This window comes from Augochlora pura, chromosome 11 (genome assembly GCF_028453695.1).
Source record: "Augochlora pura isolate Apur16 chromosome 11, APUR_v2.2.1, whole genome shotgun sequence".
NCBI lineage: Eukaryota > Metazoa > Arthropoda > Insecta > Hymenoptera > Halictidae > Augochlora > Augochlora pura.
The window spans coordinates 16,861,273-16,886,437 of record NC_135782.1 but is presented as its reverse complement, the minus strand read 5'-3'; the positions used below and the strand labels follow the sequence as shown (position 1 = coordinate 16,886,437).

At 45.6% G+C, this 25,165-nt stretch overlaps 1 protein-coding gene across 3 annotated transcripts in view; it reads right to left on the bottom strand.

Moving 5' to 3' along the window:
• Positions 1-2,320: 2,320 nt before the first annotated feature.
• The window catches only part of Olf413 (DBH like monooxygenase olf413), a 266,667-nt gene continuing 243,822 nt past the window's right edge, over positions 2,321-25,165 (bottom strand). For all 3 annotated transcript variants that reach the window (XM_078194387.1, XM_078194388.1, XM_078194385.1), the window contains 5 exons: positions 10,857-10,943; positions 9,740-9,925; positions 7,104-7,556; positions 6,104-6,297; positions 2,321-4,930 (listed from right to left, as the gene is read on the bottom strand). In XM_078194387.1, the coding sequence (XP_078050513.1) occupies positions 4,459-4,930; positions 6,104-6,297; positions 7,104-7,556; positions 9,740-9,925; positions 10,857-10,943 (1,392 nt within the window). In that variant the 3' untranslated portion in view covers positions 2,321-4,458. The remainder of the gene's footprint in view (positions 4,931-6,103; positions 6,298-7,103; positions 7,557-9,739; positions 9,926-10,856; positions 10,944-25,165) is intronic.

Genomic DNA, 25,165 nt, shown 5'->3' with positions numbered 1-25,165 from the left:
ACAGCAAACTCTACTAGAATTTTGTCTATTGTAAATTTCGAATTGCTTTTGGATATATATAATTCTCAGAGAATATTTAAAATTATCCAGGCTTCCAAAATACATTGTTTGAATTTTTATTGCAGGCTGAGTTACATATTTTTATTATTTATAATTTTTGTGAAATTTGAAACAGTATGGAGAAATAGAAATATTTGACTATCACTGAGAACTCAATAGAAACAATTAAACAAAGAAAAGAATTTATATCTATTTTCCATATATTTAAATCTAATTTTATTAACTAACAAAAATAATATGGTCATCTATTTATCTAAAAATTCAAACAACCTGTTAACCAATCATACTAAAGATTTTCATTGGAATCAATTGACTTCTACTGTACAGTAGACACGCCTCTGTCACGTGGTGGGGGTAACGCTCCAAAATAAAGAAGTGGGGGGGAGCACCGTGTGCGCGGCCGGTGGGACCGGCCCGCGCTATGACATTTACGAGTAATCGTAGTATTAAATTGTAAAATTGTGGCTACACGTTTATCCATTATCGATTTAGTCGACTACAGGAGATACTCTACTACTCTAGGGAGAGAGATTTATGATCGACAACCGGTCTATCGCGACGACCGTGAAGGACAAAAATCGTACGCGGAATCAAGTCGTGTAGTTCCCCGTGAATAGTGTATCGAAACGCACCGATACCTCGTTCTCTGTGTCGTTACGCGCGCGTGGCAAGCCGCGTAGTTTTTTTTTTATTTATGCCGCGACGCTAAATGGGACTCGGGAGAAGTGCACACGTTATGGGACCCCGTTTGCTATAATACAACGCGCCGCTCTATCGATCGCGATGCCACGGCTTGGGTCCTCTCGTTGCACGCCACCGTGCTCACGGTGGCCGAAAGAAGGAACTAGATTTCGAGGCGGGAGAGTGGGGATGAGTCATCTGACGCTCTAGGGCTCTCGATAGAGTTATATGGTGCGCTAGGATTCACGATAGAGGCACGTGATGCTCTAGGGCTCTCGATAGAGCCATGTGACGCTCTAGGGCTCTCGATAGAGTCATGTGACCGCTAGAGACCCCCGCATGTGTCATGTGACGCGCCAGCGGCTCCCGCAAGTGTCCTGTGACGAGCTAGAGACTCCCGCAAGTGTCATGTGACGTGTTGGGATTCCCGATAGAGGCACGTGACGCTCTACAGCTCTCGATAGAATCATGTGACGCGTTAGAGCTGCATCCAGCGTCACATGGCCTCCTCCCACTCCCCGGATCCGAAATCCAGCTCACTATCCCGTCTGCCATGACCGTGCTGGACATTTCGGTCTCACTGACCGAAACAAGTATATCTTCGTTACATTAACAACTAGAGAAGCGTGTCTCGGAGACTCGAGTGGATCGAACGTAAAGCGTAATCGCGTGCAGCCGACTGTCGTCGAGCCTCGATCACCGCGTCTAATCGCGACGGCAAAACGAATACTCGATCCTGTCTCCATATGTGTCTATTGTTATCTCATTCGTTCGCGGAGGTGGGGGGGGGGGGGGCGGAAACTCGTTGCATCGTTTCGAAGGAGGCTCTTTATTGTCTCGAGTGTGAACGGCGGAACGAAAACGGGCAGAATTTTGACAGCGGTATCAGAGGGCTGGGGGAAAGGTTAGGCTTCGCTGGATTGGCCGGTAGCGTCGAGTGACGTAGGGCGCTCGGCACACGCGTTGAAATACTAGAAACGTTCTCCGAGAATGGCCGCCTCTTGTGAAAGAGCCGCTCGCACAAAGGAACGGAAGCGCCGCGTCGTCCGTCAATGAGCGGGTGACGCCGCATAGATCGATCGGGTCAAAACCGGCGTTCGTGGAACGCCCGACGTCGCGTACCAAAACCGCGACAAGTGTTCCCCACGGCCGATGAAAGGCCGCAAGGATAATGCCCCGAATATTCCTCAGGAACTGATCTGTGCTCGGCTCGAACCGCTCTATTCGGGAATTTCGAAGCGCGCGCGATTGTTTTAACTCGGCGGCGAGATTTGAGAATCGAGACGATCGTCGGAAAGAAAACGATTCCGGTTAAAGTACGGTCTTTGAGAAAGCTTGTTACTTGCTAAATAAAGTGTTAAGCAGGCTGGCCACGTGGTGCTCGCTGAGCTGCTACCCCCACCACCGCGTTCGTGGTGGGCGTACGAATTCTAGTCAAGACCTCTGTACAATTTTTTTTAATAATTATCAGACTGTCTAAATATTTTTAAATAATTATTAGACTGTTATAATAATTCTCAGCAAGATGCCAATGCATTTTGCAAAGTATTTTCCAAGTAATAATTTTAAAAGTGACCGATCCGCTGGGTGGTCGAGCTGCGAGTACCACAGTGGCCCGCAGTAAAGAATGAAAAGAAAAATAACGGATCACGCAATTTAATGTAAGAATGATATATTTATTTATATACAAAACTTCTCGGTTAACAAAATATATAAATGTGCGCAGAAATAAAGACAGACCGGAGCGCGGGGGCGCGGTCTCGAAAAGCGGCTGGTACGATCAGCCGGTGTCGTACAAGCGAGCGTCCTTAACAAACAATCTCGCAGTGGCTGTGACATCCTTTCCAAGCCCTGAAAGGTGTCAGTATCGCGACGATACCTGTTAAACGACACTTGTTTACAGGACCGTTCCGTATCGGACCCGACAGGCTGCGATCGGTCGCCGTTCTCGAGGGGCACGTGGTGTCGCGCGCGCGTGTGTCCAGCAAGCGGCGTAGAACAGAGCAGTGTCGCGTGAACGTGGCAAGAATTAACTCTATACAATTAAATAAAAAATAAATAATCGCGGGCCCGGCGCGGTCGGGTGGTGGCGCGCGCACGGAACCCTCGGACGTCAACATTACACGTAAGAAACTGTACAGAATATTACAAAGGTCGCGCGCGCGCACGCAAACGTTGGTCGAGCGCGGCGCGCGGATCGACCAACGTTTACGTGTGGGTCTCCGTGTCGAAAAGAACGCATATTCGCCCGTACCTCTAATAGTAACAGAATATACACAGTGTCCCGGCGGGAGCCGAGCGGTAGCTATCGACTGATTGGGCTGGAGGAGTGGGGGTACGGGTCGTGTGAAGCGGCGGCGAGCTCCGATTCGCGCCACGCAGTGGAGTGGGGGCGTCGGCTGGGCCCCCACGCGGCCGTCGCGTCACGTGCGTAACCCCCACCCGAGTACACTCCACGCGGCAGCTTTCTCGCGCGGTCTAATCATCAGTATTACCTCATCCAAAGCTCCGCTCGGCTCCTCGGCCGGAGAAATAAACAGCCAACAATATAAATTCATTCGAGAGTCACGGAAATCATTCTAAATCCCACTCGATCGACGAGATCCTGCGTCGGCTTCGCTTCTTCGTTCACGATTACTTTCCTGCCGTGGATATCTTTCCGTTCGAGATCGGTCGCTGACGATACACCGGCCAATCTGCCGGAGAACTCGCGTCGCGACGACGCGACGGAATCATAGCCCCATCGCTCGCCTAAATGGACTAGAAACTTGTGTTCTCTCGGCCTATTTCGTCTCGAATAGAACGCTGCTCGTCAGCTCTTAGTACGTAAAAAAATCTCAAAATATCTCGTCGACTTTTAAAATCGATGCTTCGAAAATAAACGCCACCAAATTAATTTTTTAAAAACGATGAAATATAGCAGAATATCGCCGTATTTAATAGACGAGGGTGGCCTATCTGAACGGCCCGAGAAGCAAGTCGCCCGCAACCGAAAGATATCCAAGGAGCGTCCTGTACGAGCACGCGATACACGTCGTAACAATAATGCACGGGCAGAGATCGCGAGAAGGGGGAGAGGAGAGGGTGGTCGATCGTTGAGCGAGGAACAGAGCGCGAATCACCGATCCCGGCGGAGGCGTGCCTCGCGTGGAAAAAGTCCATCTGGCAGTGCACCGTGTGTGGTCGCGGCCAACGAATCTGATTCGTTTCCGGTCGTTCGACGCCATCAAAAATATGTCCGGCTCTCCCGTAGGCTACGCGTTCCCGTCGGGATCGGATCGGCGCCCGGGAATTGCACGGATCTCTGCGTAGCCGGATTTGCGGATAGAACAGGCCTGTCCAACTACCTGCCGCACCGCCGTTACCCTCCACCCACGTCGCGCGCCTTATGACGTAGCAAACCGTACTATAGCTTTACAGCGGGGTGATCCGGATGAAGGCGATGGTGGGATAGCAGCCGGCAGTCGGACAGGCCCGTGGTTATTGTGTTCGAGGTGGGGAACGACCACCCTGACCTCGGCCAACAGCCAGCAAACGATAATAGTGATGATTTTTAGCCTAAGACTGACGCGTCATAGTGTACGCCGGCACGTTACTTACATGCGTCGCTCCTCCCGACCCGGCGCGAATCAACGAGAGGAATTAAAACGGCCGTCCTAGATAAACAGATACGATCGATCCGACTGGTCGATCGGCGTCGATGGGACGGGTCAGTGTTCACCTGAACGCGGCGCCGACGAGGATCGTCGCCGCGGCGAGCACCAGCGGCAGCGACACCGATCTGGCGGAGGAACTTCCGGCGGCCGGGCCGTCGCTGCTGCGGGACACCTTGCTGCGTACCAGCTGTCCCCTTTCAACGGCGTTCGTCTCCTCGCTGTTCGGGTCGACCGACGCTCCGATGTCCGCGTCCTCGCTCAGGGACATCGACAGCTTGTTCCGCAGCGTCTTCTTCGAGCACGGCAGGCTGGTGTCCTCGTACGGCCTCAGGATACGCGGATAGTGCACGTCCAGGTTCGCCGTGCCTGGCAAGGTGCCCTTGCTGGTAGAGCAGAGCGGCGTGATCGTACCGCCCCGCGTTGCCTCCACGAAGTTCTGCACCTTGTTCACCCAGTCGTAGTTCGTCAGACGCTCCTCCAGGGTCATGCCTTTTAGCTCCTGCGGCTCCTCGATCGTCACCGGGCTGGAACGCCTGGAAAAAATACAACGAGGCGTGAAATTTTAACATTGGAGTGTCGCGAGTCAGCGGAAAATATTCCTGGGGCGATTTGCAATAATTTTGTCCTTTGCGAAATTTTTCTGCGACGCTCCGTTCATGAGATATTGGCAAAAGAAGAAATGTGGCGGCTGACGCTCCGCCCAGCGTGACTCATCTTCCTAGCGCCCCGCCCACGCGGTCAGTGCTGCGCCGAGCGTGGTACTGCGAGGGCGGGGCATCAGTATATCGTTAATAACTCTTGAACGAAGCGTCGTAGAAAATTTCTGTAAAGGACAAAGTTGCTTCAAATCATCTCAGGAATCTGATCCCTGAAGGATTTTAATTTTGGCGACATTTGTTTAAAAAAATCCCTGATAAAACACGGTAAAAGGGAGAAACGAGAAAGAGGAGTCGCCTGTTGCGAGACTACATTAATTCCGAAAGCAGCTGTTTACTTTATCCACCCGGATCGCTCAGCGAAAATTGCACCGCGGGCATAATTACGTTACGAAGAATCGCGGCAGGCGATCACAATTTGCGGGCTCCGCGGGAATTGTATTACGGCCAATTAACGGCGCAACAATGAGGGTTGTCGCTGCAAAGATGACGATGATGTCTGTCGCGGTTAACGAGCGGACTGGCAACGACCTGCCGATATTAGCAGGGCGGTAATAACAGTAATTCAGAGCCGGGTCGGCGGACAGGGCGCCGGTTGTGTTTAGCGAAACAGGATGTTCGGGCGCATTAAAGTTCGCGACACGTCGCGCGGGAAACGTCTTCGTGACACGCGTAGCGTTACATAATGCAATGAACGATGTGTCCGGCGCAACATGAGCGCTGCGCGAGCCACCCGTTCGGCAAACGGCGGGGGGCGTGGCGGGGCGGGTCGTGCGGTCGTGACGCGCGACCGATCGTCGTCCCTAATTGCCAATTTAAAGTAATCAGAGTAAAAGGAGCGAACGTCTGGCCAGGCCAGGGCCATAGAAACGAGCAGAGCAGGATTGATCATTAGTGGCGGTATCAACGACCCGTGTTAATTAATATCAAACGGACTTTGGACCAGAATCCGCCATTAATGACCGCCATTAATCCGTGGAACGGGGGACACCCTCCGACGTAAACATTTTGACAGGCGTTGTATGTATATATATATATATATATACTCACTGTTGCAGCTTCTGGATCCCCAGACTCTGCAGGACCGTCGGTAACGAAGGCAGCGAGTAGCAGAGCGATAGTTCGATGCGCGGATAATAAAGCGTGGACACCAGGCAGGTCTCGTGTCGCATTGTCAAACCGCCCAGCGTGATCGCCTTCCTCGACTCGGTCGAGTACGTGCACTCCGTTATCAGATGATCGCCCTGAAACCAAACACAAAAGCCCACGGTCACTGCGCGGTGCTTTACGAGCCGGACGATTTTCAATCAATTTTTACGCCCCCCTCGCTACCGCCGTAATTTATCGGAACATCCGACAGCCACGAGATCGTATTTCAGGCTCCCTTACCGCTTCTCCCGGACCGCTCGAAAATAAGCAACTTGTCCGAATTCGTTCGACGAGAACATCGCTGTAATCGCCGGGCGCACGCTTCGATAACTATTGCTGTAGATCTTGTAGCGATTTTTAGTACGGCGTGAAAAAATTTCAGCTGATTCTTCGAGTATTGTTTAAGAAATTTGCAGAGTTTCGAATTAAAATACCGTGCATGTCCGTTGTAATAAATTCCAAAAGTTTGGTCTAGAATGAGAGCCCTGAGCCAAGGACTTTTATTACTAATATCGTCATTTTTATAAAAATTATTATTACTGGTTAAGAAAATTTAGGTTCATTCTTTGAACATTGTTTAACAAATTTGCCAAGTCTGGAATTAAAATGTCCTATAAATCCCGTGTAAAAAATTCCCGAAAATCATCCTATATTTAAGTAGATTCATCCGCCATGATCAAACAACGTCATATCCATAAAAGCCAGCCCTAAAATAACGCCCGGAGAGAAGAATACATAAAAACGTCAGCTGGTAACCGGAGCGACGTCCAATGATCGAGGCGATCGTGTGCAAATGAATCCCTTATCGCTCGGTTCCTCGCTGGCGTCATTAAATTACCATCTAATGAAATACAGAGGTAGGACGCGCCCTCGAAACTCCTCCCGGCCAGGCACTACTCACCGGATAGACCCTGACGGGCTTCTGCAGCTTCCGATACTCCTGATAGGTTGGATCGTAATTGGTGTCAGACGCAATGGGTGGCAGTTCCTCTCCGGACCTTATCTGACGCAATCGGACCTTCCTGCCGAGTTGATGAGTATGCATGACGACGGCGAATATGTTGATGCCGTTGTTGGGAATGGTCTGCCCTGTACAGTCCGAGATGCAATGACCTTCGGAGACGACTTCGGGCTGGCCGGGCGGTATGGTGTGCCTCCAATTCGGGTCGATTCCGACGCTCAGAATACCGGCGTCGTGAGTGCGCAGTCTGTCCGTGTAATGCAAACGCAGGCCGGAGCTGTCGTTGATGTCCACCTCGAGCTCGGGATTCGTGTAATGCGTCTCCAGCATATAATAACGCGGTCCGTCGTGCGGGTCTAACGGGTATCCGGCCTCCAGCGGATAATTGAAACCCTGGAATAAAATGGAGCAGAACGATAAGACGTCTCGAATGTCTTAAAAACGTCCTAGAAACGTCCTGTCCTACTAATTAAAATCTTATCAAGACGTCCTTTAGAAATTTAAAATACCATCGTTGTGGACATCTTATGGACATCTTACAGACGTCTTTGAGTCGTCTGATGGATGTCTACAGACGTCTTGAATGTCTTAAAAACGTCGTAGAAACGTCCTGTGTTATAAATCAGGATCTTATCAAGACGGCCTTTAGAAATGTACGTCCTTTTAATGTACTATCGTTATGGACGTCTTATGGGTGTCTATGAACGTCTCGAATGTCCTAAAATCGTCCTAGAAACGTCCTATACTATAAATGAAGACATCCTTAAATTTCTAAAAGACTTATTAAAGTCATTCTCATGGACAACTTTAAGACGTCTCAAATGTCCTACGTACATCCTTAAAACATCCCCTAAACTTCTTAGAAACGTTCTAGGAACGTCTGAGGAACGTCCTAAAATCGTCCTGTCACTCATCCTTTTACAATCTGATATAATACGTCTCAAATACCTCCCAAATTGAACAACCTCTCAATTTAGACATACGTCAAAACTAAGACGTCCTAAAAACGTCCATTCTAGGACATATAAGTTCAGAACTAATTTGGACGAAGTGGACATCTTCAAAGCGTCCATATCTTATACGCAAGACTCTCGGCACGATGATTTATTGCTCGCCGGAGAGAATAGGGGCAATGAGAGACTGCTAAGTGCATAAGTGGCCACCGCATGGCCCACTTTGGATGCGAGCCTCTTAGCTTGACTCTTCCAATTGAGCTAATCAGGTCGTCGACCGATCCTCTCCGCCGTCATAGCCGCAACGTCGACGGTCTCCACGGCATTGTATTACAGACGTTATTTCTTCAGTAACTTCTGTCTGGCGCTCGCGATCGGATTACTGTTTATTAACAATTAACCCTTTCGTTACCAGTGCCAAATTTATCCGGCGTCCATGCGACGACTGGTATAAATAACAAAATTGTATATAAATATCTATTTTCGTCGTGGCAATTCATATAGCGAAAATGTCACGGCATACAGAGTTTTCGTGCCCAAGGGGTTAAACCTTAAAACCTGGCAGCGAAGATCCGGCGAAACGACGGACGCGGCTGTAGAATATCGTCGGCGTTGCGGCGCTCGCAGTCTATAATGTTGCGGCGGCCGTGTGGCGACCGCGCGGCACCGCTAATCGCTGAAAATATTGTAACCGTACACGACGTAATTGGCGTCGCAAATCATGCTACAGATAGGATCGTGATCCGAATCGGTTACGTGAGTAATTATACGGAGATAAATCACTGTCCGCGAATGTTAATCCGTCGCCGTCATGTGGACGACCGTAAGAGACACGAGCGACGGCGGGGTAGGAGATGCGTTGCCGCGCGCGATAATTCTGGGTTTTCTGTAATGCATACCAATGCATACGCTGCACCGCAAACCCGTTTCTTAATCGGAGCAGCGGTCCCCGACGGTAGGCTGCTTATTTTGCACGGGGCCGCTTGATTAAATACGGCGACGTCCTATGCGAGGATAGGTCGAAGTGGCCCATAGAGGGGGACTCTCATAACTCTATAGTATGTACTATATTTTTATTAACAAGCCTAGGTCCATAGTTTTTCCAGTTACGAATTTGTTTAAAAAATACAGGACGTCGAATTTTCTGAATAGTTTTGCGAAAGTGGGTGATACTTAGGAATTTTTATCTTAAAAAGTATTAGACATACCGAGATGCAATTTTTTTTATTCCATTAGGAAAAGATCAGTCTTTTTAAATAAATTTCTGCCTCATTGCAAAAATGATTTTTACAACGTCGAAAAATAAATGAATTCTGATATTTTGAATATGCTTCCTTCAAAAAGTAGCGTCTTTAAAAAATCGAAAAAAATATTACAGCATCCCTTGGGCTTTTTTAAATAAAATTATGTGTTTCATACAATCTTATAATATATATTAAAGTCACAGTGATGCACGGATGACGATCACTTCGCGATAAATAAATATTTTTCCGTTTGAGTTTCGGAGACATTTCTGTCGAAACTGGGGACCTAACCTTGACCTACCACCCACCTAGACCTAACCCAGTTGCTGTACACTTGATCCCAATTCAAGGGGACAGTTTACAGATCGATTGAACTCACCTCGGATCCAAGGCTCCAGATGGCCGCGATGGTGGTGCACTGAAAGGACGGCTGCGAGGACGGCTGATAGCATAGGCTGCCGGAAGTCGACGCGGCTGACTCGAGTTCTGCCGGGTCCCCGCGACACTCGTACAGCGTCATGTGATGCAGGAAATGATGGCTGCCCGGCTGTATCACCGGCTCGTACTGCAATAGAAGCAGCGGAACACGTACAGTTACGTCGCCGGTCCCGTCGAACGCGGAAGAAACCAGGCCCGCAAGAAGTTAATTCAATCGCGTGTATCGTGTCGTGAATCACCGTGCTGGAATTTTTAACGATTAGGCGACTGAGGGGACGGATGTGCCTCGAACGGCGAGGCTATCGGCATCTCGGAGCTAATCTCATCGTAGCGAGTGTTCTCCAAGTGAGAGAGACTGGGATGCGATCCCATAAGGAGTTTTAGGCTCTGTCTTGAATAATCTACCGAATAAATAGACCTTTCTTAATGCATAGGGTGTTTTAGAAGTACAGATACACGTGGATTTTTTTCTGCGAGGACGAAGAGGTAGCTGGCGTAATTCTAAGCAACTTTTTCCTTTTCAAAAATTGTCTACGTGGCTCCGTTAAGGAGTTATAAGTGAAAGACGACGAACCAATAGAAGTCCGAGGGCGGGGCTTGAGGCGTTGACTAATTACACTACGGTTTATAATTATTATCTCGGTAACGAGGCATTGTAGAAGATTTCTGCAAAGGAGAAAGTTGCTTCAAATCGTCTCAGAAATCATCTCCTAAAATCTCACCATTTATGGAACACAATAAAATAAAATAAGTTTTATTATTAAATTTATAATGTTTTGGAATTGAAACATCTCTAGTACAAATAACGCGACAGGCTATTACTTGACGGTTCTAGAGGAGTTTGTTGTAAACTCAGTGAAGAAACGACTCGCCAGGACTTCCACTAGGGAAGGTGCAAGTTACGGTGGTCTTGATTGCTCCCATGCCAACGGGAATCTGTACCTACATTCTCGGTTTAATCAAGTCTCGATGGGCTGAATGCGTGGGCCGAGACGCTAAGGGGAAGAGACGCCACGAGGAGAGACGCTAAGGGAAGTCACTAGGTTAGGGGAACGTACCTTCACGACGTGGTGTTTGCGATGAATGTTCGGCATCTTGACGATTCGGCACGCGTGCAGCGTGTCCTCGTTCATCGGCAGGTGGACCTGGAATTTAATTAAATAATTGGTTAATTAATGATGCCCCATGGTTTCTTCGATAAAGTTAATATTTTTAGAAGTCAATCGGCGAGCTAGCCTTTTCATTACGCAGTGTGCCATGATTTACAATTAGCTACTTGGGAAAATTTTATTTCATTCTTCGAGTATTGTTTAATAAATCTGCGAAGTGTGGAATTAAAACACCCTGTACCGTCTCCACAAAAAATTCTCAAAGATTGACTCTAGATTCATAGCGTCAGACTAAGGACTCTTACTCCTAGTACCACAACTTCAATAAAAATTAATATTGCTATTAAAAAAAATTTGAGTTCATTCTTCAAACATCATTAAATAAATCTGCCAAATCTGGAATTAAAATACCCAACACATTCCTCGGAAAAAATTCCCAACTATTGGCCTGGAATCAACCTCCTAGCATTCGCTCGCATTCCCCGGCTTCGTTACACCATCGCAACATTATTTACATATATCCCAGAAATCTTGCTACAGTTTAGTTCGCAGTTATATCGATCCGCAGAACGAAGAGTATCCCGGAATTAATCCGACGAACGTTGCAACAGCGGAAAAGGCAGTGCCCGGCAGCCCGTCGAGGCGCAGCAAAGTTACTGTTTTAGTGGTTGTAACCATGAATAATCGCTTTCGGTTCTAACCGGACCTCTTTGATACACTTCATATCTGCGCCCCCGTGTCTGATCTCGCTGAATGCCCGTATGAATCACAGCTGCAGAGAGATTGCTTTCTCCCCACCCCACCCACCCCTCACGTCGAAACGCGGAGATGAAACGAATCAGACACGGACAAGGGCGCGGGAATGCTGTCGGCCGTGCACGCGCCAGGAATTTCGTTAATGCTTTCTCAAAACTTGCCGAATGCCAGCCCGGTGGGGGGGGGGGGGGGGGGGGGGGATCGCCGCAACGCGACTCTGCGAGAGGGAAACACGGCGAGAGATAATGGAATAACTCTAACGAAAATTAATAGATTTAGTCAAATTTTAATTGGGCATTTAATTGTGGTAGGACACGTGACGCTCCCCACTCTACTGTAGTGTCGCGTGAGTTACCCCCACTCCTTAGACTATTCTACCTTATTTTTCTATATACCAAGATACCTAGTCAAATTATAATAAATTTTTCAGTACCTAAATTAAATCTACATTATATTGACTTCCATATAAAATTAACAAAATATTAAAAAATGAACTAGCATTAAAAAATAAATTCTTAAATAAATATGTCCTATTTAAAAAAAAAAATTCAAGTACAACTCTTGACTAAATACTCTAACTATTCACATAAATAAAAATAAAAATAATAACTAAATACCTTAAACAACCATATAAAATATCTATCGAATATAACGAATAAATATAAACAAATAAAAAAATATAAAATTATAATATAAATATATAAAATTAACACGGTTCGTGGATAAACTTGTGGAACAAATTATGACAAAAACAGCTAGTAATTTTGATAGCATTTGTTCGGTACAGTTCGATGCGAAAGCGGAGCCCGGCGTATCGTTCGGCCGCATTTTATTGACGAATGCACTTAGGCGCGCCCGACGCCGGGGATCCGCAAATTGACAGTGACGTTGTCGTGGCACGTTTCGATAGTAATTTTTAAGCGGACCGAATAAGAACAAGGAGACGCGCGCGGAGGGAATCGAGTTAACGTGACGTGTGAAACGTTGTTCGACAACCTCTAACAGCAAATTGCCGTGGCAACGGTTCCGCGCGAATACAAAAGCCAGCCACCGCCGGTGCGCGCCCACCTCATTGCAATATGCACACGTATGATTCCGTTTCCAAGTTTTCCGTCTAATAGAATAAGAACCGAGCGCGGTTGTCTCTTGCTGGCTGCTCTTCTCTAACGCGATGACGAATACTGCAGCATGGCGATTAACCCTTTTCTCTGTAATAACAAGTTGAACTCGTGATAAGGAATCTATGGAATTTTTAATAAATATTAATATTATTAATTTCTTCCAAATCGAAAGAAAATTGAATTTCTTCAAAAGCGAAATCTGATTGAATTTTTCTGTTGTCGAAATTTAATTTAATTTTTCTTTTATTAAAATCTAGAAAAGGGAATAAATAAAGACAATACGCGAAATTTTTCACAATGGTTCAAGTGAGAAAAGTGGCCCGAGGGTGGTCCCGGGAGTCACGGGGTGAATCGTAAACGCAAAACTATTGCCTCGCCTAAATCTCGTTGGACGGCCGTGGGCGTTCGGTATATTCGACCGCAAAACAATAAACCGGAGGTCCGTCCTTCCCGGTAATCTTGACATCGATAATTTCGCAGAACCGCGTGGGAGAATCCGGCGGCGTGGCCGGAGCTTATAGCAGAAGACCCGCGAAAAAAGAATCGCAATTTTCTCGGGACTGTGCTCGGTCCTGCGGACACCCCGCGGCTGCAACCCGAGCCAACCTTTCCCCTCCTTTCTTTTTCTTATTCCTGCTATCCCTTTCTCGTTTTCTCCCTCTTTTGCGTCTTGCATCTCCTTTTCTCTCTTTCTCACCTTAACTTTCTCAGCTTTAAACTAGGGGTCTTACTGCCGACGCCATAAGTTTAGCAAACATTATTATTATTGCTCAGGTAAATTTGATTTCATTCATCGAATATTGTTTAACAAATCTGCCAAGTGTAGAATTAAAATATCCATTACATTTTTCACAAAAAATTCGCAAAGTTTGGCTCTAGAGTCATAGCGTCAGACCAAGGACTCTCACTCCTACTACCATAACTTCAACAAAAAATAATATTTCTATTCAAGAAAATTTGAGTTCATTCTCGAAACAATACTTAACAAATCTGCTAAGTGTGGAGTTAAAACACCTAATATCTCCTTCGCAAAAAATTCGACGTTCACCAATAGCATCGTCAAAGGTACCGGAAAGTAGTTCGATCAAAGTTTCGAAAGTCTCCCAGTAGTATCTCCTCACTTACTTCCCCTACTCTCTAAAGAGTATAAAACGTAGAAACGTCTCTCGAACCCAGTGTGCTCTATGGGAAAACGTGGTCCGTTGTGTTTTCGCGAGTTCACCGCGAACAAACGTGGTCGTGTGCCTAAGGGACCCGTCTCTCTCTCTCTCTCTCTCTCTCGCTCTCTCTCTTTCTCACCGTTGGCCAGTTTTTCCCCGGGCGGGTCTCCGCGTCCCGTTTCTCGGAACGCGAAGAGGAGACGATGATAATTATCCTCCGGGTACGCGGGCCGCTCTTCTCTCCGCCAGCGCGTTGCGTTCAAATGGGTAGGAGGCTCCTTTTGAGGTGCAGCCCACAGAAAAACGCGTTTTATGCTGCTCGACTTGGCTCGCCTCGCTACGGCCACTTCATATCTCGCTCTCTTTCTTTCTACGCTCGGAGCCGACGACTTTTACCCGAGCTTTTGCCCCCTATAAATAGCTAATATCGCGCCTACGATACTCATCCACGTTCCGCGGAGTACTATCAAGAACGAACGACAGAAATTGACGGAAACCAGGCGCGCTTAAAAATTTTCTGCGTCTGCAAATTGTTCTAAATGCTGTTTTTTTATAATTATGCTGAGACTGGAGTTGTTTAAAAATGTTACAATTTTTATTGTAGCTGGTTAGGTACAGAGGGGTTCATGATATTTTTGTGATGCATTTTTAGGGTTATTTTATAGAATGGGTTATTTTTATATTGGGGGTTGTTGAAGAAAAATTTAGAAAATATATAAATTATGTAGGATGGTAATTTATATTATATTTTATGGTGGTGGAGGTTTTATTAAGCCGGAGAATAATTTGGTGACCTCAATCTAGCACTATATGTAAGGTTATGTCTCATTATTATATAGAAAGGTCTTTATAATATCAGTAATATTGAAAGAAAAAATCAGAAACTACATAAATTATTGAGGACACTATATTATACAATATTACATTATATTCAATATTTTATTAAGTCCTACAATTTTTGATTACCACGATATTTAAAATGAATTAAAAATTCACGGTAACGAGATATCATTTGTTACTCGAGCAAGAATTGATTCATACCTGATTTAATTCTGCAAACAATCGAACCGAATAAAAAATTCTATGAACACGGACACGGAGCTCTATTAACGTCAATGAATTCCCGATGACGATTGTGAGCGCGCGTTCAATGTCTCCCCATCAATTTTTTAAGCACCGTGAGATATATAACCGCCGCCGCTAGGTAAGCCGCTACGAAGTATTAATAAAACATCGTTCTTGAATAATCGAACGTCGCGGGGATTGGTTACCGGCGTTGCGAAATCGTAATTGAATCCCGGATCGTTCGATAATTGATTACTAATTGAGCGGTCACAATTTCCTGACGCCGGCTCCACGAATTCGATGACTCCAGAGCGTGGAGAGACTCGCGCGCGTCTACGGTCTTATTAATAAGGTTATTCTTCGCATATTGAATTTGCTAATTAAACCGTTCCTCAAACATTAACGTCGTTTCGACGTGTCGCGGATCCCATAATCGCTGGCGCGCGAGGTGATCCGACGTCTCGGGTGCCAGCCGTGGATAATACGATCTGATATTCCTTTCACCGAAATGGCTATTGACGATCATTTCGAATAGGTTCATAGAACGATAGTTAATTGGCAGAATTATTAGAAATGTTGGTTAGATGATAATATATTTTTTTAATTTTGGTAAGTAAGAGGAAAATGGTAATTTTAAGTATTGTGGTTGATTTAAAATTCTGGGTATTTATGTAATATTTAATATATTGCAGTGTTATGTAGTGGATTGTATGACATTATTTATGTAGTTTATGATTCTTTATTTTATTATAGATAAAATAATTAGAATTTTATAACAGATAGAATTTTTATTATATTATAGTTAGAATTTTTATTGCACTACAGCTAAAATCTCATTTAAAATCTATCTCTATTATCTTTTATCAAGATGATTTATTATACTACATCCAAAATTTGTATTACATTATACCTAGATATCTTCCTATATTACTTGCAGATAATTTATTATACTATATCTAAAATTTGTATAACTCTATATCTATATATTTTGATTCATTATTACACTCAGAAATTCTATTATATTAATCTCCAAATTTAATGATCAAAACTCCCAAGAAATGTGACAATTTTTACCGCAACATAACCTCAAATAAAAATAAAAAATTTCACCAATTTCCCTTACAACCCTTACAATTCCAACAATATTTAAATAAAAATTTCGAGACCCGTCAGAGCCGAATATAATCGCGAATATTCTACAGCGACGACGAAGCACCGTCTACGGAAGAGGGTGGCAGTCGAATCCGCTTGGGGCGTATTGCGAGTCGCCGCGAAGCAAGTTCTCGTCTCTCTCTCTCTCTTTCTCTCGATTTGTCGCCGCGTACAAAAAAAAAGGGTATCGTTGCCGGTCGGGCGAAAACGGAGGGACCCGAATGAATGCAAACCCCCGGCCTAACAAGCCGGGGGTGTCCTCTTTGTGCCCGCGGACATTCATATTCATCGCGGCGCGATACAAAAGTTATTCGGCCGCGCGCGCCGCGGAACTTTCGCGTACGTAGTTAACGAAGAACAAGTGGCATTCGCGCGAAGAAAGAAGCAAGAAGAGGAGCAACGGACGCGGCAAGATAAGCGGGCACGCTTCTTGCCAACTTTCTACGTCCTCGTCGTCGCAGAAGCCATCCCCGGAAGGCTCGAGAGCATGGACACGTTGCACCCTACCCTTCACCCCTTCCTCCCGGGACAATTAAAAGCGACGCTGGAAACTTTCCGGCACGACGCGTGTTCGAGTAATCAGAATTAAGGTGCTCGCTAGGTTTCAGTGAGATGTACGCTGTGGTTGCTTTTCTAGAAGAGTATAGTATAGTTTGGTAAGTATAGTATAGTTTAGTAAGCATAGTATAGTTTGGTAAATATAGTATAGTGTGGTAAATATAGTATAGTTTAGTAATCATAGTATAGTATAGTATGCATAGTATAGTTTAGTAAGTATAGTATAGTTTAATAAGTATAGTATAGTTTAGTAAGTATAGTATAGTTTAATAAGTATAGTATAGTTTAGTAAGTAGATAAGGTAGATTGGCCAAAAAAATCGATAAGGAAGAGGCATAAAGGTAAAGCAATACGCCTTCGGTAAAGTATAACCTGGTGGTTGAAGGGAAAATGGAAAAGGTAAGGGAAGTGAACGGATCGGCTCTGGATCAGAGCCGGGAAGGGATAACAGATAGAAAGGAGGAAGGAGGGTTAGGCAAAGAGACAGGGGGAGCAGAAAGTATAGAGAGAAAGATTGAGGAAACTCCAGGAATGGAAAGGAGGAAAAGAGGGAGACGCTCTCTTGAAGAAAACGGTAGGACGGACAACCAAGGCTGCAGGAAACTGACGGAACTTTGGAAGGCGGATAAAGATGAAACGGAAGAAGAGACCCAGGAGGAAGACCAGGTATCAAAAAAAAAGGATAATAAGAAAACGCCTCAGAGACCGGACGCATCAGGAATGGAAGAGGAAGATGAAGGTCTAGCCACCGGAATGTTAGGAATAATATTAAAGAAAATGGAAGGAATTCGTAGTGAAATTGCACAGGGAAGAATGGAATTGAAAAAAGAAATAAAGAGGGAAATGAAAGGATTAACGGACAGAATAGAAACGCTAGAAAGTGGATGGAAAAAGAAGGAGACAGAATTATGTAACAGGTTGGAAGGAGTGCTAAGAGGAATCGAGGAGCAGAAAAGGGAAGAGAAGCAGCGTAGAGAGGAGGAGAAACGGGAGCTAAGGACAGAAATTCTGCAAATGGTAGAGGAAAGACTGGGGAAGGGAGTAGGAAGGGGAGAGGAGAATGGAGTAAGAGGCCCGGAAGAGGAGGTGTGGAAGGAGGTAAAGAAACTGAAGAGGAGTATGCATCAGCAGGACAAAGAAAAACGAAAAAACAACGTAGTTATCAAAGGTTTAAGGATAAATAAAGAAAGTAGTAGAGGTGGAGTGGAGGGCTTTCTGAGGGAAGAATTAGGAGTAATCGGGGGAGTAAGCAAAGTGGAATGTAAAGGAGGAGAAGATAATAGAGTGATAATAGTAGAGATGAGTAGCTGGGAAAAGAAGCAAGAAGTCATGACGAAAAAAAGGAAGCTTGGCACAAAGAGGATATACATAGAGCATGACTTGACGGAAGAAGAAAGGAGAGTACAAAGATTAATAAGGGAGAAAGCAAGGAAACTGAAAGCGGAAGGTATGCAGGTAAAAATAGCATATAAGAAATTGAATATTCAAGGGAAATGGCATTATTGGAATGTGGAAACAGAAAAACTAGAAGTAAAGCAGGGTTTTTAAAAGCAGCCTCACGAAAAGATAAGGAAGTACAGGCAAGCGGTAAGGATGGAGGAGAAGGGCAGGGAGTAGCTAGTAGTAAACAAAGGTCAGGAGAGGTGGACAAGAGGGGAAGACTTCTTTGGTGGAATGTAGCAGGGGTAGGAAATAAGGATAGGGAATTTTGGAAATTCGTCGATGGGTATGATTTCGTAGGGCTAACGGAGACATGGGTAGAAGCGAAAAGATGGGAAAGCTTAAAAAAGGTCTTGCCAAAAGGGTGGGACTGGAGATGCCAGTTTGCAAAAAGAGAAAAAAGAAGGGGAAGGGCGCGCGGGGGTATAATAGTAGGAATAAGGGAAGGATGGACTGTCACGGAAGAATGTAAAGAAGAGGAAGGTATGCTGGAAGTGAAAATTGAAATAGAGAATGAAACGTGGGACGTGTGGACAATATACAACAATAAAAGAATAGAAAAGATAATAAAAGTGTTAGAAGAGAAAGCGGGAGAAGTAAGGGAGGAGGCACTAATAATAGGAGGAGATCTGAATGCTAGGACGGGAAGGGAGGGCGGCGTTTATATAGGGGAACCGCAGGAAGAGCAGAAAAATAGAAAGTCGAAAGACAAAATTAAAAATAGAGAAGGAGAAAGAATACTGCGGTTGATAGAAGAAAGGGGTTGGAACATTTTGAATGGCAATGTACAAGGAGACGAAGAAGGGGAGTACACGTGTATAGAAAAAAGAGGTGCATCAGTGATAGATTACGTAATTGTAAATGAGTTAGGTTGGGAAAGATCGGAAAAATTCTGGATAGGGAACAGGATTGAGTCGGATCATCAACCTCTGTGTTTGGAAATAGATGCAGTAGCAGGGAAAAGACAAGCAGAGGGAGGGAAACTGGAGAAGGAAGCAGTGTGTTGGAACGAGGAAGCAGTGACAAAATATAAGGAACGAACGGGTGGAATGGTATTTGAAGAAGAAGGGGGAATAGAAGAGGAATGGCGAAGGCTGAAATCAGCGGTGAACAGGTGGATGATAAAGAAGAAGATAGTGACAAGGAAGTGGAAAATAGGGCAAAAACTTTGGTGGGATAGGGAGTGCACCAAACAGAAAAGGAAGGTAGATAGGTGGCTAAGGAGATGGAGGAAAGGTAAGATCCGGAGAGAAGAATATGTGGAAAGGAGGTCGGAATTCAGAAGACTCTGCGAAAGTAAAGAAAAAAAGAGAAAGGAAGAGGAGGAGAAGGAAATAAGATTGGCAAGGACAGAAAAGCAAATATGGAAATACATTAATAAGAATAGAAAGAGGAAGGAAAAAGTGGAAAATAATATCGCGTTGGAGAAGTGGAGAGAGCATTTCATGACGTTACTTGGGGGGGCTGAAGAGAGAGTAAAGGGAGAGGAAAGAGTGCTCCAAAAGACAGAAGATACGGAACCAGAATTGACGGAGGAGGAAATAGAGGAACAGATAAGGAACCTGAGGAAGAAGAAGGCGGCGGGAGGGGATGATATCCCGAACGAAGCGTGGCTGTATAGTGAGGGTGCGACGAGGAATAAGCTAAAAGAAATGATAAAGAAGGTCTGGAACGGAGAAGGCTTCCCGGAAGATTGGAGGAGCGCGGGCATTATCGCCATTTATAAAAAAGGGAATGCAGAAGTACCGGAAAACTATCGAGGTATAAGCTTGCTCTGCACAGCTTACAAAATTTACGCGGCAATCTTAAATGAAAGATTGAGGAAGGATGTGGAAGAGAAGGGCATTTTGCCAGATACGCAAGCGGGGTTTCGGAAACATAGAGGGACGATCGACAATGCGTACATACTACAGCATGTGGTAGAAAGGGAAACGATGAAAAAGAAAGGAAAGGTGTACGCATTGTTCGTAGATTTAAAAGCTGCTTTCGACACAGTGAAGAGAAGTAAGCTCTGGGAAGCCATGGCAGAGAGGGGTGTGAGGAAAGGACTAACGGAAAGGATTAAAGAAATATATACGGAAACGAGAAATGTGGTGAAGACAGACGAGGGAATGACTAAAGAGTTCTGGACAGGCGAGGGACTGAGACAGGGTTGCCCGCTCAGTCCCTCACTGTTCACTATTTTCTTGGCAGATATGGAAGAGCACATGAGGAAAGGCATTTTGGGGGGGATCGACGCAGGGAATCTTAGATTTTGGACTCTGGCATATGCAGACGACGTGGTGCTGGTGGCGAAGAGAGAGGAGGAGTTAAAAAGTATGATGAAGAGATTGGAGAGTTATCTGGACAGAAAGGAGCTGAATCTCAATGTGGAGAAAACGAAAGCAATGATATTCCGAAAGGGGGGAGGCAAGAACAAGGAAACGCAATGGAAATGGAAGGGAAGGGAGATAGAGGTGGTACAGGAATTCTGTTATCTGGGGATAATATTCCAGAGGAACGGTAATATGGATAAGCATATTAGAGAGAGGACGAAGAGGGCAAACGTAGTTTTAAATCAGGCATGGGGCATTGGGGAGAGGATATTTAAAGATAATTTTAGAATGAGAATGTTCCTTTTTGATATGTTGGTACTGGGGGTGTTATTATACGGAGTAGAATTATGGGGGTACAGAGAAAGAGAAGCAGTAGAGCGGGTACAATTAAGATATATAAAGTGGACACTGGGCCTAGATGTTACTACGCCAAGTTACATAGTGCTGGAGGAGACAAAGAGAGTGAAAGTTAGCGTGTGTACAGGACATAGGGCTATAAGGTTTGAGGAGAATTTGAAGAGAGGTGGTGAAAGAAGAATTGCTGCAGAGTGTCTGAAGGAAAAAGAGAGAAATGAGGAGCTGAAAATCAAAAGCAGAATGGAAAGGGAGGAATATTTTAAGAGGAATGGATGGAGCCAAGAAGGTGTAAATCGGTTGAGGGATAGTGGAGAAGATGTGGGTTCAAGGTTGAGGAATAGAGATGTAGAGGTGCAGCAGCAGAAGCAATTCCGTAAAGTGGCACAGTCGAAATTTAACCCGCGGTACCAAAAAATAAAAATCTGGGTTCTTCCAGAGTACCTGAGCAGGGAAGGTAAAGGAGGATGCCAGAAATTAGTAGCGAGAGCAAGATGTGGAAATATGGAAAGATGGAACAGATATTGGGAGAAAGAGGAAGAAAGAAACTGTGACCTGTGTGGGGAGATGTTTGGGACACTGGAGCATCTCGTAAGAGATTGCAGGAAAACGGAAAGAGGAGTGACGATCGAGGAGGTAGTAAGCGGTAGAAAGAACGAGAAGGTGGAAGAATGGCTGGGCAAGGTAGATAAAAAGAGAAAAGAAAGGGCAAAGGAGAAGGCTTTATTAGGATTTTAGAGTAAGAAACGGTTTTTAGGCAGTAGGTAAATGAGATAAGTGTGTGAATGAAAATGTATATAATGAATGAAAGGTTAAGATAGAATTGTAGAGTTAGGTTTGTGTAAACCAAGTCCTATTTCTTGGCCGTGAGGCTGAAAATAAATATATATTATTATATTATTATAGTTTAGTAAGTATAGTATAGTAGCACGATAGTGATATAGTATAGTAAAACGAAAGCTTTTATTTTAGATCCTCTGTTAGACTATAGCAAAAGAAACTCTAGGAAGAAATACATTAAAATATAAATAGAATTAATATTAGTCTTCTTAGTGCAAACATTGAAAAATTAAAATAATCCACCTCGACTGCAGCAAGACGAATAAAAACGTCAACTCACGCGAGAATATTTTTACAACAATTCTCCCAATAATTTTACAAATTTCCAGCGTCGAACACGACGTCAGGGAATCCTTAGTCGAGGCTCGTATTTGATATCGCGTCCTCGACGCACAGCGGGAAAATAATACGATGGCCAATATTCACGTTTGTTGCGCAGGAAACAATTTCCACTCCGATATCAGGGGTTGGGGGGGGGGAGGGCCAGTAAAAGGCGAGCAGCTTCGCAAAAATCCCTGGGAAGTTCGAGATCGAACCGTTGGACAAACAATTCCATCGTTGCCGCCGGGGCGCGCGCGCGCTTGTCCGCGGTATAAAAGAGGCGAAAAGGGGACGAGGAGGGGGCGCGGAATCGTTTCATTTGCCGGGCGAACGAGTAATTTCTTTCCGGTTCGGAGAAGCGGTAATTTGTTACAGCGTGATGAGCAACGAAACACACCGGCTCCCCGCGATCCCATTCGATGTATAAATTGTAAACAGAGCTGATGAAATTAGCGTCGTCGAACGCTGCGCCGCCCGCCGCCCCGTAATTCCAATTTATTATTTCGTTCCGGGTTTCCTGATAATACCGCCGTCCGGACCCCCCTACGCCTTTCGGTTCGTCGGCGTTGCCATTACGCGACCCATCGGCACGCATCGCTTGATTGAATTACTCGAATCAGAAATGAAAAGGAACGAGAGAAGTTGCCGTAGCTGCGACTTTACACAGTGAAATTAATACCGGTTATCGCGGTACAATCATTGAACAATGAAAAGCGATTATGGAGGCGATTCTGAGCAACTTTTTCCTTCGCGGCAATTTTCTACGACGCTTCGTTCGCGAGTTATCGACGAAAAACACTTGACCGCTCGACGTCCCGCCTACGCGGTACCATTGCGTCGCGCCATTGGCCGCGCGGGCGGGGCGTCGTACGCGGCACGTCGATTCGTCCGCGTATTTCGTTAATATCTCCTAAACGAGACCTAGTAGAGAATTTCTGCAAAGGAAAAAGTTGCTTGAAATCACCCAAGGAATCGTTTGGTTCGCATAAATGAACGTTTCGAACACGGTAGAAAATTTAGGATGGTCTGTGTTTTACGGGGACTCGGTGCAGATTCCGCGAGGTAGAAATAAAATATCCTCGCGAGCAAACGATCCAAGATTTCGTGAAAAAGCCTTCCATATTTCCGCGTTTACGAATCCGCTGTTTTTACGAGTCAGTTCACTCGGCGTCGAATCGAATCGAACCCGGAATGCCTCGGCCATTCTTCCCATCCCCCGTTCGCCCGGTTGATCGATCCCTTTCCCTCGGTGCGCGTGACGCGTAAATTCTCCGCCAAAAGAGGGACCTCCGATATAAACTATAAGCACGGCGGCCCGTGGAATTAGCATTGTCTGATCCGCGCGATAGCGTCGACTCCGGTAATCTATGGGCCCCGGGCCGGCTCTAATGAACGAATAGTTTTTGCCGGATGCGACCCGCGCGGTTAAGATTTATGCCGTCATAAATTCGCGCTCGCACAATGCTCCGCGGCTTGAATCCGATAAAAATCCACTCCGCGGCCCGGCCTAAACGTTAAATGGGGTTCGAACATTCATCTCACGTGCCGGGAGAGCGAACGCTGCTGCTGCCACCCCCCTGTACCGCTACAGCCTCCTCACCTCTCCGCGTCGCAGAGCCCCGCGGCGACGTGTTCGCGGAACAGAAGCGCGGTAAATCGAGCCGAAGTATCGCGCGACAACAAAATCCCGGACACCTTCGAGTGCCAACTAACCGACGAGTAATGGACGCCCCTTCCCGTAACAGATTGCGGCCAGATATTTCGACGAGCCCGCTTCCCACTCCCCCGTCAAATTAGCCGCCATGTGGCCGAACTGTGTCAGGGGGACCGGATTCTCCCTAGGCCTTATCCTAACCTGCCTTGCACCGCTCTTTGTTCAAGGGGACAGCGCCATCTCGACCGTCTAGGTTAATCGAGGGCGACACCTGTAGATTCGCGCCACGGAGACTTTTTCCAGCGAGACGGTGGTCATGTGACTGCGACTGTCGCCATATTTATCTTTTAGATTTGAAGAGGATGGAGTTTAGTGCGATATTAAGGGGGAAGCATATGGTAGATATGGTGATATTTAAGCTATTTTTAAGGTTAAGTTTGATAATAAGGAGAGAGAGAGAAAGATAGAGCTTTGTCCAGGGTTATGTCAGGTTATGTTGATGATTGTGATCATGATGGCTCATCTATATGTAGCAGTATAGCGATCCGTGAGGTTATGTCCAGATTTTGTTGAGGGTTATCTCAAGATTTCATCCAGGGTTATGTGAACGTTATATTGATGATTATGGTTATGATCATGATGACTCCTCTATATCTAGCATTACAGTGATCCGTGAGCTCCAGGTGGGAGAGCCTAATTAAATTACTTTTTGGTATGGTGACACTTTATCCGTTGCAATTCTAGTTGCAAAATAGATACGGCCACCGCCAATAGCAACAAATGCTCTTTCGCATTAAAACAGAGAGGCCCTATATAGTTAGATACGATATTGTTACGACGGCACAATGCTCTCGCGTTTAACAAATCGCTCGTAATTTACCCAGGGAAATGCACCACCGGTGCAGCGCGCTGGCACGTGTAAACACGGCATAATTTCTATGGCGGTAACCAATTATAACAAAACTAATTGCGGGGAGCAACAATCGACCAATCGATAGACAGAATATTATCGCGTGTTGTATATTTGTTATTTCGGGACATTCTAAACAAAATAAATGCAAACCCACTGCAACGACTTCCCCCCTTCCCCTACTCTTCGTCATCGGGAGGTGTTTGTAAGGTGTGCAAAGGTTCGGCAAACAAAAATCCCTTACAAAAGATACGAAAAGGGTGTGGGGAGGATTTTTTGTACCGACTGGTTAATGTCCCAACACCGAAAATCCAGCGAACACCTATCCATTACATTATTACCACCTACGCCGTGGCCTATCATTATGCATACGCGAAAGTATCCGTACGCGTTGGAATTCTTCTTCATGGCTGTTGTAATCATATTATGGGATACTCGGCCACGCAATAGCTCGCGTTACACCATAATTTTACGCCCACGCGAAACCTCCCGCCCGTTTCGCACATCATCGAGTGACCGTCGAACCGGCTGCTTGGAAACGATCAGGGGAATGGTGGGGGAAAGGTAACACGAAGATACGGAGAGGTGGGGGGGGGGGGGGGGGGGGGGGGG